At 37.6% G+C, this 17,311-nt stretch overlaps 3 protein-coding genes across 3 annotated transcripts; 1 reads left to right on the forward strand and 2 right to left on the reverse strand.

The window, feature by feature from the left end:
- Positions 1 to 1,007: 1,007 nt before the first annotated feature.
- On the reverse strand, positions 1,008 to 8,155 carry LOC141652893 (putative glutamyl endopeptidase, chloroplastic). Its single transcript, XM_074460506.1, has 14 exons — positions 7,791 to 8,155; positions 6,604 to 6,820; positions 6,409 to 6,519; positions 6,278 to 6,323; positions 5,555 to 5,664; positions 4,752 to 5,255; positions 3,926 to 4,054; positions 3,505 to 3,804; positions 2,615 to 3,073; positions 2,454 to 2,519; positions 2,310 to 2,370; positions 2,066 to 2,215; positions 1,796 to 1,933; positions 1,008 to 1,527 (listed from the first exon to the last, which is right to left on the reverse strand). The coding sequence occupies exons 1-14, from the start codon at positions 7,840 to 7,842 to the stop codon at positions 1,363 to 1,365; spliced, it is 2,508 nt and encodes an 835-aa protein (XP_074316607.1). The 5' UTR covers positions 7,843 to 8,155; the 3' UTR covers positions 1,008 to 1,362.
- Positions 8,156 to 9,056: 901 nt separating this feature from the next.
- LOC141652052 (calvin cycle protein CP12-1, chloroplastic-like) lies at positions 9,057 to 9,696 on the forward strand. Its single transcript, XM_074459709.1, has one exon. The coding sequence runs from the start codon at positions 9,136 to 9,138 to the stop codon at positions 9,514 to 9,516; it is 381 nt and encodes a 126-aa protein (XP_074315810.1). The 5' UTR covers positions 9,057 to 9,135; the 3' UTR covers positions 9,517 to 9,696.
- A 1,298-nt stretch (positions 9,697 to 10,994) lies between these two features.
- On the reverse strand, positions 10,995 to 11,420 carry LOC141651045 (bZIP transcription factor 53). Its single transcript, XM_074458773.1, has one exon. The coding sequence runs from the start codon at positions 11,418 to 11,420 to the stop codon at positions 10,995 to 10,997; it is 426 nt and encodes a 141-aa protein (XP_074314874.1).
- Positions 11,421 to 17,311: the final 5,891 nt, after the last annotated feature.

Here is a 17,311-nt window from a genome sequence, read left to right on the forward strand (position 1 = left end):
ATTAGAAGTAGGTTAACAATAACAAAACAGTAATTCTTGTGTAAAACAATCTCATTATATTAAAAGATAACTCATTTATTAGCACTAAATGAACAAACTTTTCATAAAAATGGACCGTCTTACCCCATGAGATAATGAGTGCTGCTCTAGCAAACACGAGTACATACACAAATAAAGGAGACTCGTGCACCTCGTGTTCCATTGCTGTCAATTGTACTGCACTCGTGGGATTGTTTTCTAGTTCACCACATAATAACAACAACAACAAACATAATTCACATAATGAATTTTAAAAGTTACTCCTTCGTCATTTGTTGGCCTTTTTCATTTTGGGTATCTCAATCAACAATTGGTCTCCCTTGTGACGGGTTACCATTTGTGACGGATATTTTGTGAGATAAAATGGTAACAAAATGGGTTAGTGGAGAAAGGGGACCACATGAATAGTGTTGCAGAGAGAGAAAAAGTGGGTATATTGTGAGGTAAAATGGTATCCGTCTTCAGCTTGTGACGGATATGTCATGTCTTCAATGAGAATTTGTGCTCAATCAATTATTGTCCTTTTTATTTTAAGAATTAATTTGATGAACAATTTGATCATTAACACTGAATTTGTTCTACTTGTCATTTAGTAATTGGCCCCCTCCTTTTTCCTTGGTCTTTGTGCCAAAACAAAAGGACAACAATTGACTGAGACGGAGTATTTTACTTCTAGTTGAACTTCGGATTATCCCAAAGCTCGGAACATTTATCGAGATATGTCTAGCCCCAAAAGAGCCGCGAACAGTAGTAGTTAAAAACTGTACAACCAGTAGTTTCACAGTAGCAGACAACATATCCAGTATTCCAGTGGTCAAGTATGTTTCAATGTTTAATGAGCAAAGATTATTGAAAGAAAGATCAATCTATCAGACCAAAATGAGTTAAATAAATGACTACAAAGGGGACTTGTGATACCCAAACTGACTAATATATCACTCGACTCGGGCACAAGTTCCGGACTTAAGTGAGCATCTAAGGCAAGGACATCTTCACATCACAGTTACTTTATGGAGTAATCAAGGTTTTGTGGCCTTCAGAAAGTATTATGTCATATCATGCCATGTCGTATACATGGGTTAGGTGGCAAGTCGGGTTATCATAGTGTGGCCTTCAATACCAGTATACCACTGACAATTTATTTACAAGAGTTTTAGAAAGCGAAACTAGATTGATTAATGATTATCTTGGAAAACCAGAACTTACCACAATGATGATGATGATCTTAAAGAATACCCTCTCCATGGTGCTCCACCACCTCGCTACAACCACCACCAGTGCAGAAGCTACTCTGGCGATTCCAATCAGAATATCATCCACTTTTCATTCAGATGTGTTTGAGACACAATGCTTCTGAAGCCACCTATCTGTTTCCCATAGAACATGCATGATGCTTTCTCGAGATGAATAACCATGGCTCTCATACGGAAGAACTACCAAGCGGCACAGCGTCCCATGACCCTTCAGCGCATTATAAAATCGGTCTGACTGCGACATTTGCAGGTAGAGACAACAAACACATACACAAGTCAACACATCACTTTACGAGAACCTCCGTAGAAATAAAAATACAAGAAGTTTTTGGTTACATCATTTTATGATAGGATGGATGTTATAATACTTGGGTGAGTTTTCCAGTTTCAATTATAATTCCCATTCAGTTGTAATATAGGACTCTCGTACCCAAGTTTCTATGAATATATAAAAAAATCGTGTTAGAACATCACAATGTGAAATGTGTGTCAAAATCATTTACCTGCATTGTCAGTGTACCTTCATTACTATCTTCCTCCCCATGGATGATTAAAATAGGTTTTTTAATCTTATTAGCCGCCATAAACGGGCTCATCTCTACATAAGTGTTTGTCGCTTCCCAGAGTGTTCTATCCTCAGCCTACCATCAACAACAACAAAAAAATAAAAAATAAAAAAGAGCAGAATTATATTGAAGGTGAATAAACCACTATTTTGTAGAGGTGCACAAAGTAATTTAAAATTTAGTTAAGAAAATTACTAAGGCTGCTACCTGGAATCCAAAAGGGGTAAGAGTTCTATTATAAGCTCCAGAGCGAGCGATACCACAGCTGAAGAGATGGGGAGCATGAGCTAGAAGGTTTGCTGTCATGAATGCTCCATAAGAGTGGCCTCCAACTGCTATCTTGCTAGGGTGCGCCACCTTCAAATCAATTTCAGAGCATGTGTCAGTAAACAAAACCTAAACCCAATTAGATATATCAATTTAAGAAAATTTGAAAAGATTAAAAATTCACCCCTCGCTGGATGACTTCTTTGACGGCAGCCTCAGCGCTTGCAACAAGTTGCTCTACATACCTGTTGAGTTGAATACGATCTTTAGCTCAAGAAAAAAAAGATGCATTAAGAATTGGATTGAACAATTACTAGTTCAGCATCACCTATCATTTGCTTCCTCATCGCCTTCACCAATGATAGGAATTGTAGGCCCAGACAAAACAGCAAACCTACAATGCAGTAATGTAATAAGTCAAGGAAAGTAATGGTGCACATCGTATCCATGAAAGACAGAAATCTACATGACAGCTTATGAGAAACACACCTTCTAGCCAACCAAAGAAGAGGAGAAGTAGAGGCTATGCTAGCAAACTCATTAGGAGAACCGCGTACTTGACCTGCAGCATCTTTGCTCTTGAATTCTCCAGGATAAGACCAAATGAGACAAGGTAAAGGTCCATCTGTTGAGGGATCATACCCTTGTGGCAGGTATAGTGTTGCAGTAAGTTGCACCCCATCTTTTCTTTCATACCTGATCATCTCCTTATGTATTGAAGCCAGCTGGGGATATGGATGGGGAAAATTTGTAATTTGACATGCCTTTTTATCAGGCCAGCTTTGTATAAAATATTGGGCATTTTCGGTTTTTGATTCCTTTGAGGTAAGTATTTTCAGTTGGTGGAGAAACATATCCCCTTCATTCTGATCAGACATTAAGGTTACAACTTTTTCATAATATTTCTCCTTGTCACTCTCCCATATTCTCTCTTTCTTGCCTGTATTACTGAAAAGGTGTTATGTGTTAGACTAAGAATGAAAACACAATACATTAACACACAAGGACTTCGTCATCAAAAGTGAGCATGTTGTTCTAATTCGTCGTAATTGAAAACCTAAGAATTGTGACGACTTTGGTTCCATTGAAATGGAAACACCAGTTCGGAGATGGCGGTAGTGGAGGATCAGATGGAGGCATTATTACCACTGTGTCAACAAAATAAAGTACTCCAGTTGTTTTCGGATGACCAAAAGTGAAAATCGCCTGGAGCATTGTATCGAATAACTACTACTTGATACTTCACAATAAAAAGAAGCACACCAGTTTTGTCAGCCATTTTGCTTTATTCCATCATAGTCACTGATGAGTCTTTGGCTACATTAAAAACGAAAAAGGCAATGCATAGATATATTGAAAAATAACCTTATAGAACTCACATGTCCAATAAATCAAGGAATGGGATGTTTCCTTGGGGGGTAGCCCCCTTGCCTCTAAGTAAAAGGTAAGTTGCATCATCATTCTCCTTCTTTATCCTTGCAATCACATATGATCCATCAGCTGTTCTCCGTAACATAGGAGAACCAGGATCAGAATACACATCTTCACTAGATCTTTCAAACAATATCCGTGGACTAACATCTTTGCTTCCAGGAGATATAACCCAGGTTCGTGTTTTCCTCGTTTTATACCAAGATTCAGACACTAGAGCCAGAGATTCGTCACACCAAGATATACCCCTGTCAAGATAGGGTTCAGACTTCAGATGAACAAATTTCAGACATCCATTAAAAGTCTAAGGCACAAACACAAGTAGCGAAAATCAAAGTGACAGGCACAAAATGAGTTCACAGTTAATACCCATATCGAAGATCAAGTTGGTGCAATATGATTGGTTGTTCGTCTTCACTTGCTTCAGCTGGTTGCATGTAAACAATATCTCGAGGCGAAACTTCCACCTTTGCATCACCACCATCTTGAGTCTCCGCCCTAGAACACAAGAGTAACAGGTATTGCAAACACGAAGAAGAGCTGTAAGATGATATAACTAACGATGCAATTTATAGCACTACCATCGATGGACCATTACATAAGTTGAAATTAACTATTGAGATCTCAAGAGAAAAAGTGAAGTCTTTTGGTTCATACGGCATAGCAGAAATTATAGCCATCAAAAGGCATGGAACTATCAATATTGGCTAAGGAATCCCCGAATCTACATGTCTCTAGAAGGCAATATTCTTATTTCTAAAGATGAACTGTTCAACAAAACAAAATATTTTGAAGTCTAGTCACGTATAATAATGAGTAGGATGTAGAAGAGGAAAATAAGTCAAAAACAAAATAAAAAGATTCTTAAATAGAAACTGAAATGCAGTGAACAAAATTTGAACGCACGCATGCAAAAGTGGAAACAGCCAGGGGAAAAGAAAATACTGGTCTTCTCTAAGCAGGAAGCTCAATCTATCCTATATCACCATAGTCTCCTATCTGTTAAGGACCTCTAGGCTCTAGCATGAAGGACAATTTCACATACAACACATGCAAATGAAATGTCTAACCCGGAAAGAAAAATTTGATACTGACTTCAAAATACCGCCACTCAAATGACTCAATCACTTTGACAACTAGCTTACCTAGCTGACATATTCAAAGCATTAAAGTTGATGAGCAAATAAAAGCATACCAATAAAGAATCGACGGCTTATCTGCTCTCCAATTGATAGAACGCATCCCTTGCCGCACACTACCATGAGCAATAGGAATATTCTCAGCCAAAGGCAGATCACAAAGTTGTCTCACAAATTTCCCATTAGCTGTCCATAGGTCAACCTTCTTTGGAAATCTTCCGCAAGGTACAGTGTAAGAGTATGGCCTGTGGAGTGAAGTAACCATTACGTATTTTTTATCAGGGGAGGGATCCAGTGATGTATAGACAGCTGGTTTCCCAAAAGCTTCTATCTTTCCATCCAGGGAAGCTAACACGAGTTGTGAAGTTGCATAATAATCAAACAGATGTGCGTCGAATTCATCTTTCAACAAATCTTGGTAGGTTCTAGCTTGTATGGTGCTTTTTTGCTCGTTTGATTGTATCTTAGGACCAGGTGGGACCAAAGGCTTCTTAGGGGGCTCGCCACGACAGGTTGGAATGGTGCATATCAATAGAGTTGAGTCACCTACCCAAACAAAACTTAAAAGCAAGGAGTCAGCAACTTGGTAGTGTAGATTCCCTTCATTATATGAATTCGTTACAGTTTCATATCGTGTATATGTCATGTGAATGAACAATGCCAAGTATAAGCAAGTGGATGAACAGTTGAACCTCCGAACTGTTGAGAGGTTACTTTTTTTTTTGTTCTAGTCTCAAAACTAATGCAAAATAGAAAATGCAGTGAATTGGTGCTATACTGCTATTAGATGGAAGGAGTACTTGGAAACTTGACATCAATTAAACAAATAATCAAGTGATAGCAATTAGCAAGCACGTACTCGTCAAAGACAGCATTTACGTAGATGTCCGTTGACTGAAACAAAGGTTTTGCTTGTCCTGTTACCACGTCAGCAATCCATAAGCGGAGCTTGCTGCTACTACCATCGTCCTGCTCCCCAGAAAGCCACCAAAATAAAGCTTGATTAGTCAATCTTGATATCTAGATTATGTAAATTATGTAATCTAAAAACAGAAGGTCTTGGGTGAGACCATCACGTATGTTAGATCAACCAAATTTTTTTGCATTCTTTATCTAATTAGATATAAGTAATGCATCGGTCTTGAATGTAAGAGTGACTCGTAATTTTTTGTGAACTAAAGAAAGAGAAGGGGCAGTTGGGCCAACTATGCACTATGGAAAATGGACGCTTACACTACATAATAGATAACTCAGTTTTAGTTTAAATCTCATACAGCATATACGACATTTAAAGTAGACAGATGAAAGCAGATTAAAGATGATGCAAAATCAGTTAGCTAGAAGCCTAGAAGTAAACATGAAAGAATTTTCTAACTGAAGCATGTTAGTTACTATAATATTCGAACTCAAAACGATAAGAATTATAAATCATCACAAGAAACCAGTATAATTGATCACCAGAAACCAGTATCATTCATTACCAGAAACCAGTAACCACTAAGTGCAGGCAGCAGGAAAAAGGAAGTAAATGGAAAAAACCATTAAGATCGACAATAGAAACTATGAAAAGACCTTTTGTTACCTCATCAACTCGTACAACAAATGCTAGATGTTTACCATCATTTGACCTGGAGAAACATCACAATACACATCAGACGAACATCCACAGAATTACAGAAAGCATATTTAAGAAAAAAAAAGTTCTGTTACTACCAGGTAACGAAGTTGATCTTAGCACCATCAGGTAAGCCATGAATTGTCTTTTCTATCCCGAGGGTACCGTCATTCATCAATTGATGAATGCTGATACCTGTATAAAATGACCTGCAAATGTGCATAACTGCATATATAAGTACTTACATTTAGCAAACCATAGATTGTGTGAAGTTTTTGCGTATAACTACTCACATACGACTCCTAGTGTTGCAATTGACATCAATACGAACACCTGCAAGCTTTGCTTCTGGTCTAGCAAGGTCTGCCAGAGGAGGTAGAGATCTTCGTTTGAGAAATAATATCTTATCTCTCTGAGGAGAGACAAATAATGCTGGCAAAGGAGGAGCATCGACAATTTCCCTTAACTCAGTCGGAGGTAGCTTATATCCACTACTCGCTGCCAAATCATCTACTAGTACAAGACAAGAAATAATATGTAACTAGACGGCCATAACATGAAAAAGAAACCAATAACATCGAGTACCAACAAAGTCACAAAGAAAATTCTGAATAGAAGCTCAATTCTGCTTCAGTTTAAAAAAAGCTTAAGCATCAAATTCACAGCAGTTGGAACTTAAACTTGGTCAATATCAGATTCATTGACAACCCTAACTCATTCAAGCATATCAATCGACTCGGTTCCAGAGGGCTACATTTGAAGATCATAATTACCACTTGGGACGACTCAGATACAATAAAATAGCGGTAATTTAGTTACTCCCTCTGTCCTGGTCATTTGTTGTCCTTTTCCATTCCATTTTGAGGTGTCATTGTCCTTTCTATTTTAAGAATGAATTTGATGAGCAATTTGATCATTCACACCCAATTTGATCCACTTATCATTTAGTAATTAGCCGCCTCCTCTTTCTTTGGTCTTTGTGCCAAAACCAAAGCACAACAATTGACCGGGATGGAAGGAGTATAACTTATACTCCCTCTGTCCCGGTCATTTGTTGTCCTTTTCCATATTGGTATGTCTGAGTGAGTTGTTACCCTTTCTATTTTAAGAATGAACTTGATGAACAATTTGATCATCTGCCCTTAATATGTTCCACTTGTCATTTAGTAATTGGCTCATTCCTATTTCTTTGGTCTTTGTGTCAAAAACAAAGGACAGCAATTAACCGGGATGGAGGGAGTATAACTTATAAATGAGTTGAAATTGACAAGCTTAAGTAGATGGTGGCAATCTCAATATAGGCGGTAATTGAACTGAACTGAACTAAATCAAACTCATCCTACCTTCATCCCAATCATTCGTTTAACTTTTTTAATCATTGTGACAACTATTTCAATCAAAATTAAATAAATGATTGGGAGTATTACACACCCTGTATTACAAAGGGATTAAATGTAAAAGATAGAAATCAAAAGTGTACCTTGATCAATGGAATTAGAAGCAGACTGAACAGGATTATGAGGTATACTCATTTAGTGACTGGATGATTTCCTTGAAACTGCAGAATGAATTGGTTTCTGTGGATGAATAAGTTAGCAAAACATATTATAATTATAAGATAATAATTGACTTTTCAAAAGTCGAATATTTTGTGTACTTTTTGTATACTTTAGCCTTTAATTGCAATTTGCAAATGTTGTTGATTTTGATGTTTTGATCGGCCGAGTGAAATATGCTTGGTTTGATCATGGTGTTTTCAGAGTGGCGCCATTGTTTGATTGTACATGTGTACGCTTTGAGGCCCAGTTTTTGTCAATGTTCTCCCCATTTGTGACCCACTAATGCAAAATTGATCTATACAATCAACTAGTCAAACATAGGCCCAGTTTCCCGCAAATTCGCGTATTTTCCATCTGAAGTAAGACGGATCAAATGAACCATTTTACGATAAAATATACGGAAAATTAACGTGATACCCTTGAACTTTGTCATTTTGCACGTGATACCCAACTTTTTAAGTTTTTGCACATGATATCCTTGAGATTTGATTTTCAAGCACAACGTGTTCTTTTTATCGTTTTTAAAATTTTCAATTGAGCATAGAACGTAGACCAGAAATCGGAATTGACTATTTTTTTTTCAAATTGATTACCTCTTCGAGATATATAAATTGATAAAACGAAAATTTAAGATCGAAGATATAGTTGATTAGAGATTTTCGTTAAAAAAAAAACCTATAAAATTTCGGTCGACAATTTTTTTTTCTCAAATCATAGGTTATGACGAGATAATCATTTTAGGAAAAAAATTGATTGATTCTGAATTTCGGTCTAAGAGTTGTGCGCAATTGAGTTTTTTCATAGCGACAAAAAGGGCATGTTGTACATGAAAATCAAACATGGAGGGTATCATGTACACAAACTTAAAAAGTTGGTCTGCATACACGCAAAATGACAAAGTTCGTCATTTCACCCGAATTTTCCGTAAAATGTAACTATTTTTTGATAAAATTTTACCATCATTTTCAGGGTAAAACGTGACAACTTTAGTTATAACATTTTATCATAAAATTGTTGCATTCTATTAACTAAGACCAAATGGCTGTTAAATTAGAGAAGTTCATAAATAAATAGAAATATCTAACCCATAGCCCTTACGTGGAAGGGAAGCATTGGATATAACATGATAAAAGATGTAAGCCCTCCATTTTCTCTCGATATCACATCACATAAAATACCAAACTTACAACCATAAAACTCTCGTCCAAATCTCCTTTGCGTACGTAGTTGTGTCACTAGTAAAAGGTCTAAAACAAACACACAAAAATGGCAACCTTGAATGTTTCAATGAGCCCGAAAGTGGTGCTAGCAAGCAAGCCAGCATGGAGAGAATATGAAACACCAAGGTTAGCCAACACGGTTACGTACGTTAGGAAGGGGAGTTTCAATGTTAGACGGGGATTGGTGACTGTGGTTCGAGCCTCACCTGATAAGCTGTCTGAGAGTATTGAGCAAAGCATCAAGGCCGCTCAGGAGACGTGCGCTGATAACCCTGAGACCGGGGAATGTGCTGCTGCTTGGGATGAGGTTGAGGAGGTCAGTGCGGCTGCTAGCCATGCCAGGGACAAGTCCAAGGACACTGACCCACTCGAGACTTATTGCAAGGATAACCCTGAGACCGACGAGTGCAGGACCTATGATAATTGATTCCTAGCTGATATGATACTATGATAGCATAGTTAACTTATGAATGATTATATGGCATATCAGTATATCATGTTGTATAGTTTTCTGTTTCAATTACATTGCTACATGGTATTGATTATCGCCGGTTTACGTTATTGATGGAAATATTATAAGATGATCAACAAGGTTACGGTTATTACACCATACTGTGTCCACATTCCATCCCGCAATGTCAAACTCCTCCAAGAGTTTCACAATAAAACATGTAGAGCTAGTTTGCTACTCGACTCTTGAAAGTAACTAGTAACGAGGGCTTAATCGTACGATAGGGTATGGTTGCTACTTTCTTTCAATATACAATTGCATATTCCATTTCTTCCGCACAAAAATTCTCGCTCTCCACTCTCCTCCCATCACCACCGTCTTCCCACCCCATCTATGATCTCCTTACCTTCGAAAATATCCTTACCTATTTTCTCATCCTACCCACCTCTCTCGCTCTCTACAAAAGTATGGTACAACTTCTCAATGTGTAAATTGCACCCTAACGATCAGATCCACTTATCCGGTAATTTTATCTTAAACCCCAGGTACGCCAAGCAATCTCAGTTTGGTCAGGAGATTCTTTGGTACAAATGATCAACTCAGAGAGGAAACAACATATATTTGATCTAAAACCACACCGTTAAAAATGACTTTGTAATCTACTTAAGGATAAAATAATACTTCAACAACAATGCCGGATGAGAAGTGCTATCAAACTCAAACTACACCCAACACTAGACATAAAGCTAGTTCCACCTTCCTTCGTAATGACGTCTAATGGCTTCTCTTTTGCCATCTACCTTTTCTTTGATATAGTCTACTTGTGGATAAAAGAATACTTCTACAACAATGCCGCAACAGAAAAAGTGTTATCAAACTCAGAACTACACCCAACACTAAGCACAAAGCTAGTTCCAAACTCGGAACTACACCCAACACTAAGCACAAAGCTAGTTCCACCTTCCTTGACGTCTAATGGCTTTGCTTTCGCTATCTACCTTTCTTAGTGGCGGAAATTGGGTGGCAATCTATATTGCACCAACAAAAACAGAGAGGAATAGGGATAGCAACTAGCACCTAACAAAATCACTAAAAATTCCCAAAATGTGTATCCAAACGACCATCTTCTCAATTGAGTCGATTTCAAATATCAATTTGATTTCAAAGCAAAATCAATTCGGTTTCCAAATACCAAGATTCGTACCATGTAACAATCAGCTGTTCCGAAACAAACACATTCAAAATCGATAAATAGAGTAAAGAAAATGATAAAGTTAGAACAAGATTAACATCGAAATACATTAATTAAATTAAACAGCAGAAAACCAATGTTCAATACGAGCAGCAAACGACACAGATATCTTAACTAAACGACATAGCAATTAGCAACAAACAAACAAGCATCCTCACCAATAATAACACCTTAAATTCGACTCGAATCGATTTCATCATCATCAGAACCCGTTAGAAATGGGGCGGACAGGGCAAGGAAGCTGCCATGGCTCAAGCAAAGTCTCAGGAATATCAGGAATATCCATGGTTAAACCACTAACCTCCTCCACAATCTCAAGCACTGAATTCAAAGACCTCAACCTATCAGTCAACTCCATGATCTGTGCCCTCAGTACATTATTCTCCGATTCGACACCGGCGTAAATCTTCGATGTCGCGTCAATTCTTCGCGAAACGTCAGCGTTTTCGATCTTGATGTTGTTAGCTTGACCAATCAACTCGTCCAGGTGCTGTTGTTTCCGCAACCTCGATCGCCGTGCGGATTCTCGGTTGGATATCATTCGCTTCCGCTTTCGTTCGTCCATGTTAGCGTATCTCGGGTCGGATTCCGACCCGGAACTTCCTGTTTGCTGCTGCTGTTGTTGCATTGTATGATTAAAGCGAAAAAAACTACGAATTGAGAATTAAAAATGTAGAAAATTCGAAAAATGGAGGGAGAATTGGTTGATTAGTTCATGAGAAAACGTAGAACCAGTAGAGGAAGACGACGGAGAAAGAATGGAGGATTCGGATCCTACGCATGTGGATTTGGTAACTCATATAGGCGGATCTGGGTACATTGGAATTGAATTGAATTGATTTTGAATGATATACTGCAGATTATGGATGAAGATAACGAAGGAGTTGAAAATGGGGGGAATTTAATTGAGGAAATTAGGGTTAAGGATGTAACGCCGATAGAAGAAATTGCGGAAAGTAGATGAGATGGAGGTAGGTGTGGTTTTATAGATAGTCAAGGAGTTGGTTTATCCATATGTTTGTCGGAAGGTATGTGATTGGTTAGGATATGGGCCCAACATAATTTTAAACTTGGGCTAATGTGTTTTTAAAAGCCTAAAATCACATTACATAGTTATCGAACACCCGATTCTTGTTTAAAACGAGTATACCCATGTCTTATGCTTAAGTCGGGTTAAGTAGTTACAATAAAACAAAAGTATAATTGATTGTTAAGATGGATATACCGGTCTTAAGGGAGCTTAATTGGTTATATTTTTTTTAGTGCACAAGAGATGCGAAGCTTAGATACTAGCAAAACAAACTAAATTCGAAACTACAAGGGGAGATGTCACCCTTGAGAAATATTCATGAAGAATGGTATGAAGGCCGCCTGGAGGAGTGTCGAATAATGTAGTGAAAGTAGATGAATTGACTCCCTTGTTAACTAACCAGTTTGTTGCTGTGTGATTTGCCTCTCAAAACACATGTTTCAATCTTGACAATTGATCCTACTGTAACACCTCGACCCAAATCTAGGGCGGGAGCAGTCACTCATGGTAGCTCACCAGGCTGTGTACATGGCCCACAGATCAACACGAGTCCTTTCCAGCGCATTTTGTCCTCACTCATGCGCATCCCGAGAACCTTCCCAAGAGGTCACCCATCCTGTGGGATGTTACAATCACCCTCAATAGAGCGTATAACAACTGCCTCTCATCACCACACGGTCGCAGGGTTCCTCTGATACCACTTGTAACACCCCGACCCAAACCTAGGGTCGGGAGCGGTCACTCATGGTAGCTCGTCAGGCTGTGTACATGGCCCACAGATCAACACGAGTCCTTTGCAGCGCATTTTGTCCTCACTCATACAGTCATGCGCATCCCGGGAATCTTCCCAGGAGGTCACCCATCCTAAAACTACTCCCAGTCAAGCACGCCTAACTTTGGAGTTCTTTTGCATGGATAACCAGGATAAGAAAGTGCACTTTGTTGATATGAGTAGTACTTTTAATCCCTTTAAGGGGGTGTTTGGTCCAACTCATCAAGGTATGAGGTATGGGTTTGGAATGAGCCAAACTCATACCAAGTGTTTGTTTGGCAAAAATAGGAGTTTCATACTCATACCTCAAACCCATGAGGTTAGTACCTAACAATTAGCAATCACAAACAGACTACCACACAAAATCCTAAATCTACCCATCCTACCCATCTCTCAAGTTTATTATTTAAAGGTCAAGTGATTTTAAGTGGGGTGCACAAACGTGCGTCGGGAGCAACAAGCTCTGATACCAACTGTGACACCCTTAAATTTAGCGTTAAATAATTACGTAATTCTACAGAAAAACTGACAGGATATGTTTGTAATTGGTTCAACTAGACAAAAACCTGTAATTTTTAAAACTTTTTCCTAAACCATTCACAAACATTTCCAACATATGAGTGCCAAAAACCTGCAAAAGCTAATAAACTAATTTACATAACTATGCTAAAGACAAGGAATTATAGTGATACAACCCAAAGAAAAAGAGGGAGACATATGTCCCTTCAAATTTCACAAAATTTATATTTCCGGAATCCTCTCGTCGAGATCTACAACCTGGTATAATTTAATTTCAGTTTTCTTGAAGTTGTTTTAAGACGAATTTTGGGCAAATTTCGGTTTATGTACTTATTATTGTGTTTTTTATTGTTTAATTAGGTGAAAAATTGGAGGACGAGTTTGGGGACTCGTATATTGTCGAGGATAGCGGCTAGTTGCTTGTTAGGGTTTGGGTTTTAAGGTGCTAATTGCTCATTTTCTAGCTTAAGGTAACATATTTCGAGTTACTCGACGAAAAATCGTCACATGCTTTGATTTTTGTATGTTTTTGTGATTTTTAATTAAGTAGTTAATTTCACATGTTAAAATGATTGCATGCATGTTTAATCCATGTATTTTTGTTAGTTTTAGTTAACATGTTAGTATTGGGAACGATTAATTATGGTTCAGACGGTCTTATACTGAACAAAAATGGAGAAATGAAGGTGTGGGGGTGGCGGCGGAACGGCGAGCCACGGGTGGCCCGGTCGCCCGTTGCTTGTTTCGCGGTTTTCCATGCATTGTTCGTCATTTTAGGTTCATTAATGATATAATTAGAATAAGTAACATATGGTTAAACTTAGGAAATGAATCATATTAGCAGTTAAAAATTATGTTAATGGTAAAAATTATGTTTATATTGGTAGTTGCACATGTTAGGGTAGATTATAAAATGAAATTGTAAGGGTTAGGCTCAAAATGAATTATATAGCTATAATTGTGATGTTTTGATGATTGTGCCGAAAACTGAGCCTTGGTCCCTTTGACTGATTCGATGTCAGTCAATTGTGTGATTGGTCGCCGCAATTTAACTCGTACTGTCGCCGCAGTGGGGTTCGGGTACAAATTCGGTTGGATGAAATTTTATATGAATTGGATAATCGGCCTTTTTCTTGTTTTAGGCCATTTATCAAGTTTTTAGTTCACATGTATAGTTGGTTGAATTTAATAGTTTCTTATATTGTAGAAACGGCCCTAGATTCCCTGAAGCCTTTAATATTGTTAATATTGCTAGAATTGGTATTGAATACTTCTTGCAGGTTGTTGTGTTTGTCATAGATAGGTCTTTATAGTCTCAGACGAGTATATGTTCTTGCTTAATAGCCTTTGTGTTCTGACTAGTGGATTTATATCCAAGTTGGGGCATGACCTCGTTACTTATTTTGATAGTAAGTGGTCAGCTTAAGTACTAGCCAACCCTTTGGTGGACTCCTTAGGGTACTCACTTTGTTTTAGAAAAATTGTGGGTCTTGGGTGCGGTGGTGTGTATCCGCATGTCCGGGTCTGCAGATTTTAGGCTAGGGTTGTGTTGTGTCTTGGCCATGTTTTATTAATATTAACCGCCGAGCCAAGATACCGGTTCGATTACCTTCCCTACCTCGTGGTATAGACTCGAGAATTCTGAGTGACTATTGACGGTGCTAAGAACTTATGCCTGTCTTTGATATATTGCCCTTTCTTGTATGGTGACTTTATGAACTGTAATAGGTGAGATGTAAGCCGGTTACAGTTGATAAAGTTTGGATTACTATTTGCTATATGATTCACATGATAGTTTAGTTTGGTCAGTTTAGGGGTCATAGGTTAGATTACATGATAATTACATTGTTTATCATATTGTTCACATGTTTTACTACATGTTACATTATTTATGACGATTCGTGGCTGGGAGGACTCGAAGTTACTCCCCACTGAATTGTGGCTTTCGTGTTTGTATAAAATGCGATTAACAGGTTGATGATGCTTTGTTGGGGTCACAGACGAGCTAGTGAGCATAAGGAACCTTGGACCTAGTTTGGCTTTTCTTATAGTAAACCTTTTAACTTTTGGTTTTGTATATAATTTGAAGGGACATATGTCTCCCTCTTTTTCTTTGGGTTGTATCACTATAATTCTTTGTCTTTAGCATAGTTATGTAAATTAGTTTATTAGCTTTTGCAGGTTTTTGGCACTCATATGTTGGAAATGTTTGTGAATGGTTTAGGAAAAAGTTTTAAAAATTACAGGTTTTTGTCTAGTTGAACCAATTACAAACATACCCTGTCAGTTTTTCTGTAGAATTACGTAATTATTTAACGCTAAATTTAAGGGTGTCACAGTATGGGTTTCTCATACCCAAGGGGGGAGGTGGGTATGAGATTGATACCCATGGGTATCAAGTATTAAAACCAAAAAACATGAAAAAAACTTAAATGGAACATTTTAAATGGATTTTATTTTTACATTTGATTAACTCTTCATTTTCATGATTTTTTAGTATCAAAAATAATTATTATCAATGTTGTATTTTAGATTTTTTTTAACTTTGATGAAGTTCGATCTCATTCCACCCGAAATTGAAACAAACACATGGTATGAGGAATCAAGTTCTAAACCCATACCACCCGGGTATGATTCCTGATTCCAAACTCATACCCACGCGCGAACCAAACACCCCCTAAGCACTATTCATTTAAGCCTATCAATTGACCTCTTCAATTACTGTGGGGTGTTACACCTACCATATTAATTAATTCTTTACACATGTGTATGAGCAGGCGGAGACTATTGCTAAAAAGCTGATCCTCACGAATAAAATTCACACACGACAAATTATACATGTGAACGATCAACTTATTGAGACAAGCACCACGTGAAAAATGCCAATGCATTAACAAAATTACCAAAATTGTCTCAGAAAATCCCGCCAGAATCTGCTAGACCTGGATTTCCTATCAATGCCCTATCCGTATTTAGTAAAAACCAACCATGAGAAGACATATACCAACGAATAAAGCACTCTTCATAAGAGGTGCCTAGGTTAGGAAGAAAAAGAGAAAAAAGACCGAACGACTTTTTTGAAGTATCAAATTGGTGATAGAGAAACCATATAATGTCTATAGGGTTTTTCTCCGATCTCCCAAATACAATATTATTTCGGCATCGCCATAAACACTAGCAAGTAATAACAAACTTCATGGACAAGTCCAAGGAAGCAAGCTTCAACCCATTGCTAGCGTTATTAGTAATCTATAAAGAGAATGGTGTCAAATAAAACGATTCATATTCAGCATAATCCCGTAGTTGTAACCAAATTTCACTAGATATCAGACAATGACGAAGAAGATGGTCGGTAGTTTCATCATCAGAAAAACATTTAGGACATATTGGGTCAGAGAGCCTACGCCTAACCCGATTATAATTTGACATAAGACCACCGTGTGCACTGAGCCAAATAAACATACAAGTTTCCCTCAATTTTTATTTTTTTTTAAGTAGGAATGAAATTCGGGATCCACCTTTTTATTGTCATATAATGGTCATCAATCATCCAAGAGCCTTGAGTTTCTTGTTCATGATCTCGTCTCGATGAAAAACTAGCAACATAACACGAACAACCGAGGCCTATAAGCGTAAGTTTACCTCTTATCGACCAATTCACATGTAGTTTTCTCATTAGTGAAAGATAGTCAATTTGTTTATCGAACACTTTATAACTAGGTACATGTCGTCAAGACTTTATGATTTCCGCCTTTTTTTCTTTAGAAAGGCGAATCCTAGGGACAAAAATCTTCATCTTTCTCTGCTTCCGAGGACATATCATCCTGCTGTCATCAGTCGAGTATGGAGAAAAACCTTGAACCATATCTTTGTATATTAAGACGTCGTAACGGACAACTTGGATTACGGATTATTCATAATCTGATTATTAACACGCATTGAATCATTGTTTAGGATGGTCGTCGACTCGTGTGCAATAGATCAATAAGTCTCTCTTAAGACAGATATATCTGTTTTAAGGTTAAAGCGGGTAAGTAATACCAACTTGTATGAATAAAACAAAAAAAATGTTTAAGAAATAACAAGATGTTTGTTCTATTTATACAAATGAGTTACTACTTACTAGTACTACTAGTTTTACTCCCGTGAAAAAAAAAATGCACGGGTCGGTTTTAAATTATCATATACTGACCTTGTA

Source organism: Silene latifolia, chromosome 4, assembly GCF_048544455.1.
Source record: "Silene latifolia isolate original U9 population chromosome 4, ASM4854445v1, whole genome shotgun sequence".
In the NCBI taxonomy this organism is placed as follows: domain Eukaryota; kingdom Viridiplantae; phylum Streptophyta; class Magnoliopsida; order Caryophyllales; family Caryophyllaceae; genus Silene; species Silene latifolia.

What these genes read in the sequence shown, in the direction of transcription:
- LOC141652893 (XM_074460506.1), bottom strand. Translation starts at nt 7,842, where the DNA reads ATGAGTATACCTCATAATCCTGTTCAGTCTGCTTCTAATTCCATTGAT. An exon ending in CAACTTGATCTTCGATATGG is followed by an intron (nt 3,805 to 3,925) that starts GTATTAACTGTG and finishes CTATCTTGACAG; the next exon opens with GGGTATATCTTGGTGTGACG. An exon ending in TTCCTTGATTTATTGGACAT is followed by an intron (nt 3,074 to 3,504) that starts GTGAGTTCTATA and finishes ACACCTTTTCAG; the next exon opens with TAATACAGGCAAGAAAGAGA.
- LOC141652052 (XM_074459709.1), top strand. Translation starts at nt 9,136, where the DNA reads ATGGCAACCTTGAATGTTTCAATGAGCCCGAAAGTGGTGCTAGCAAGC.
- LOC141651045 (XM_074458773.1), bottom strand. Translation starts at nt 11,420, where the DNA reads ATGCAACAACAGCAGCAGCAAACAGGAAGTTCCGGGTCGGAATCCGAC.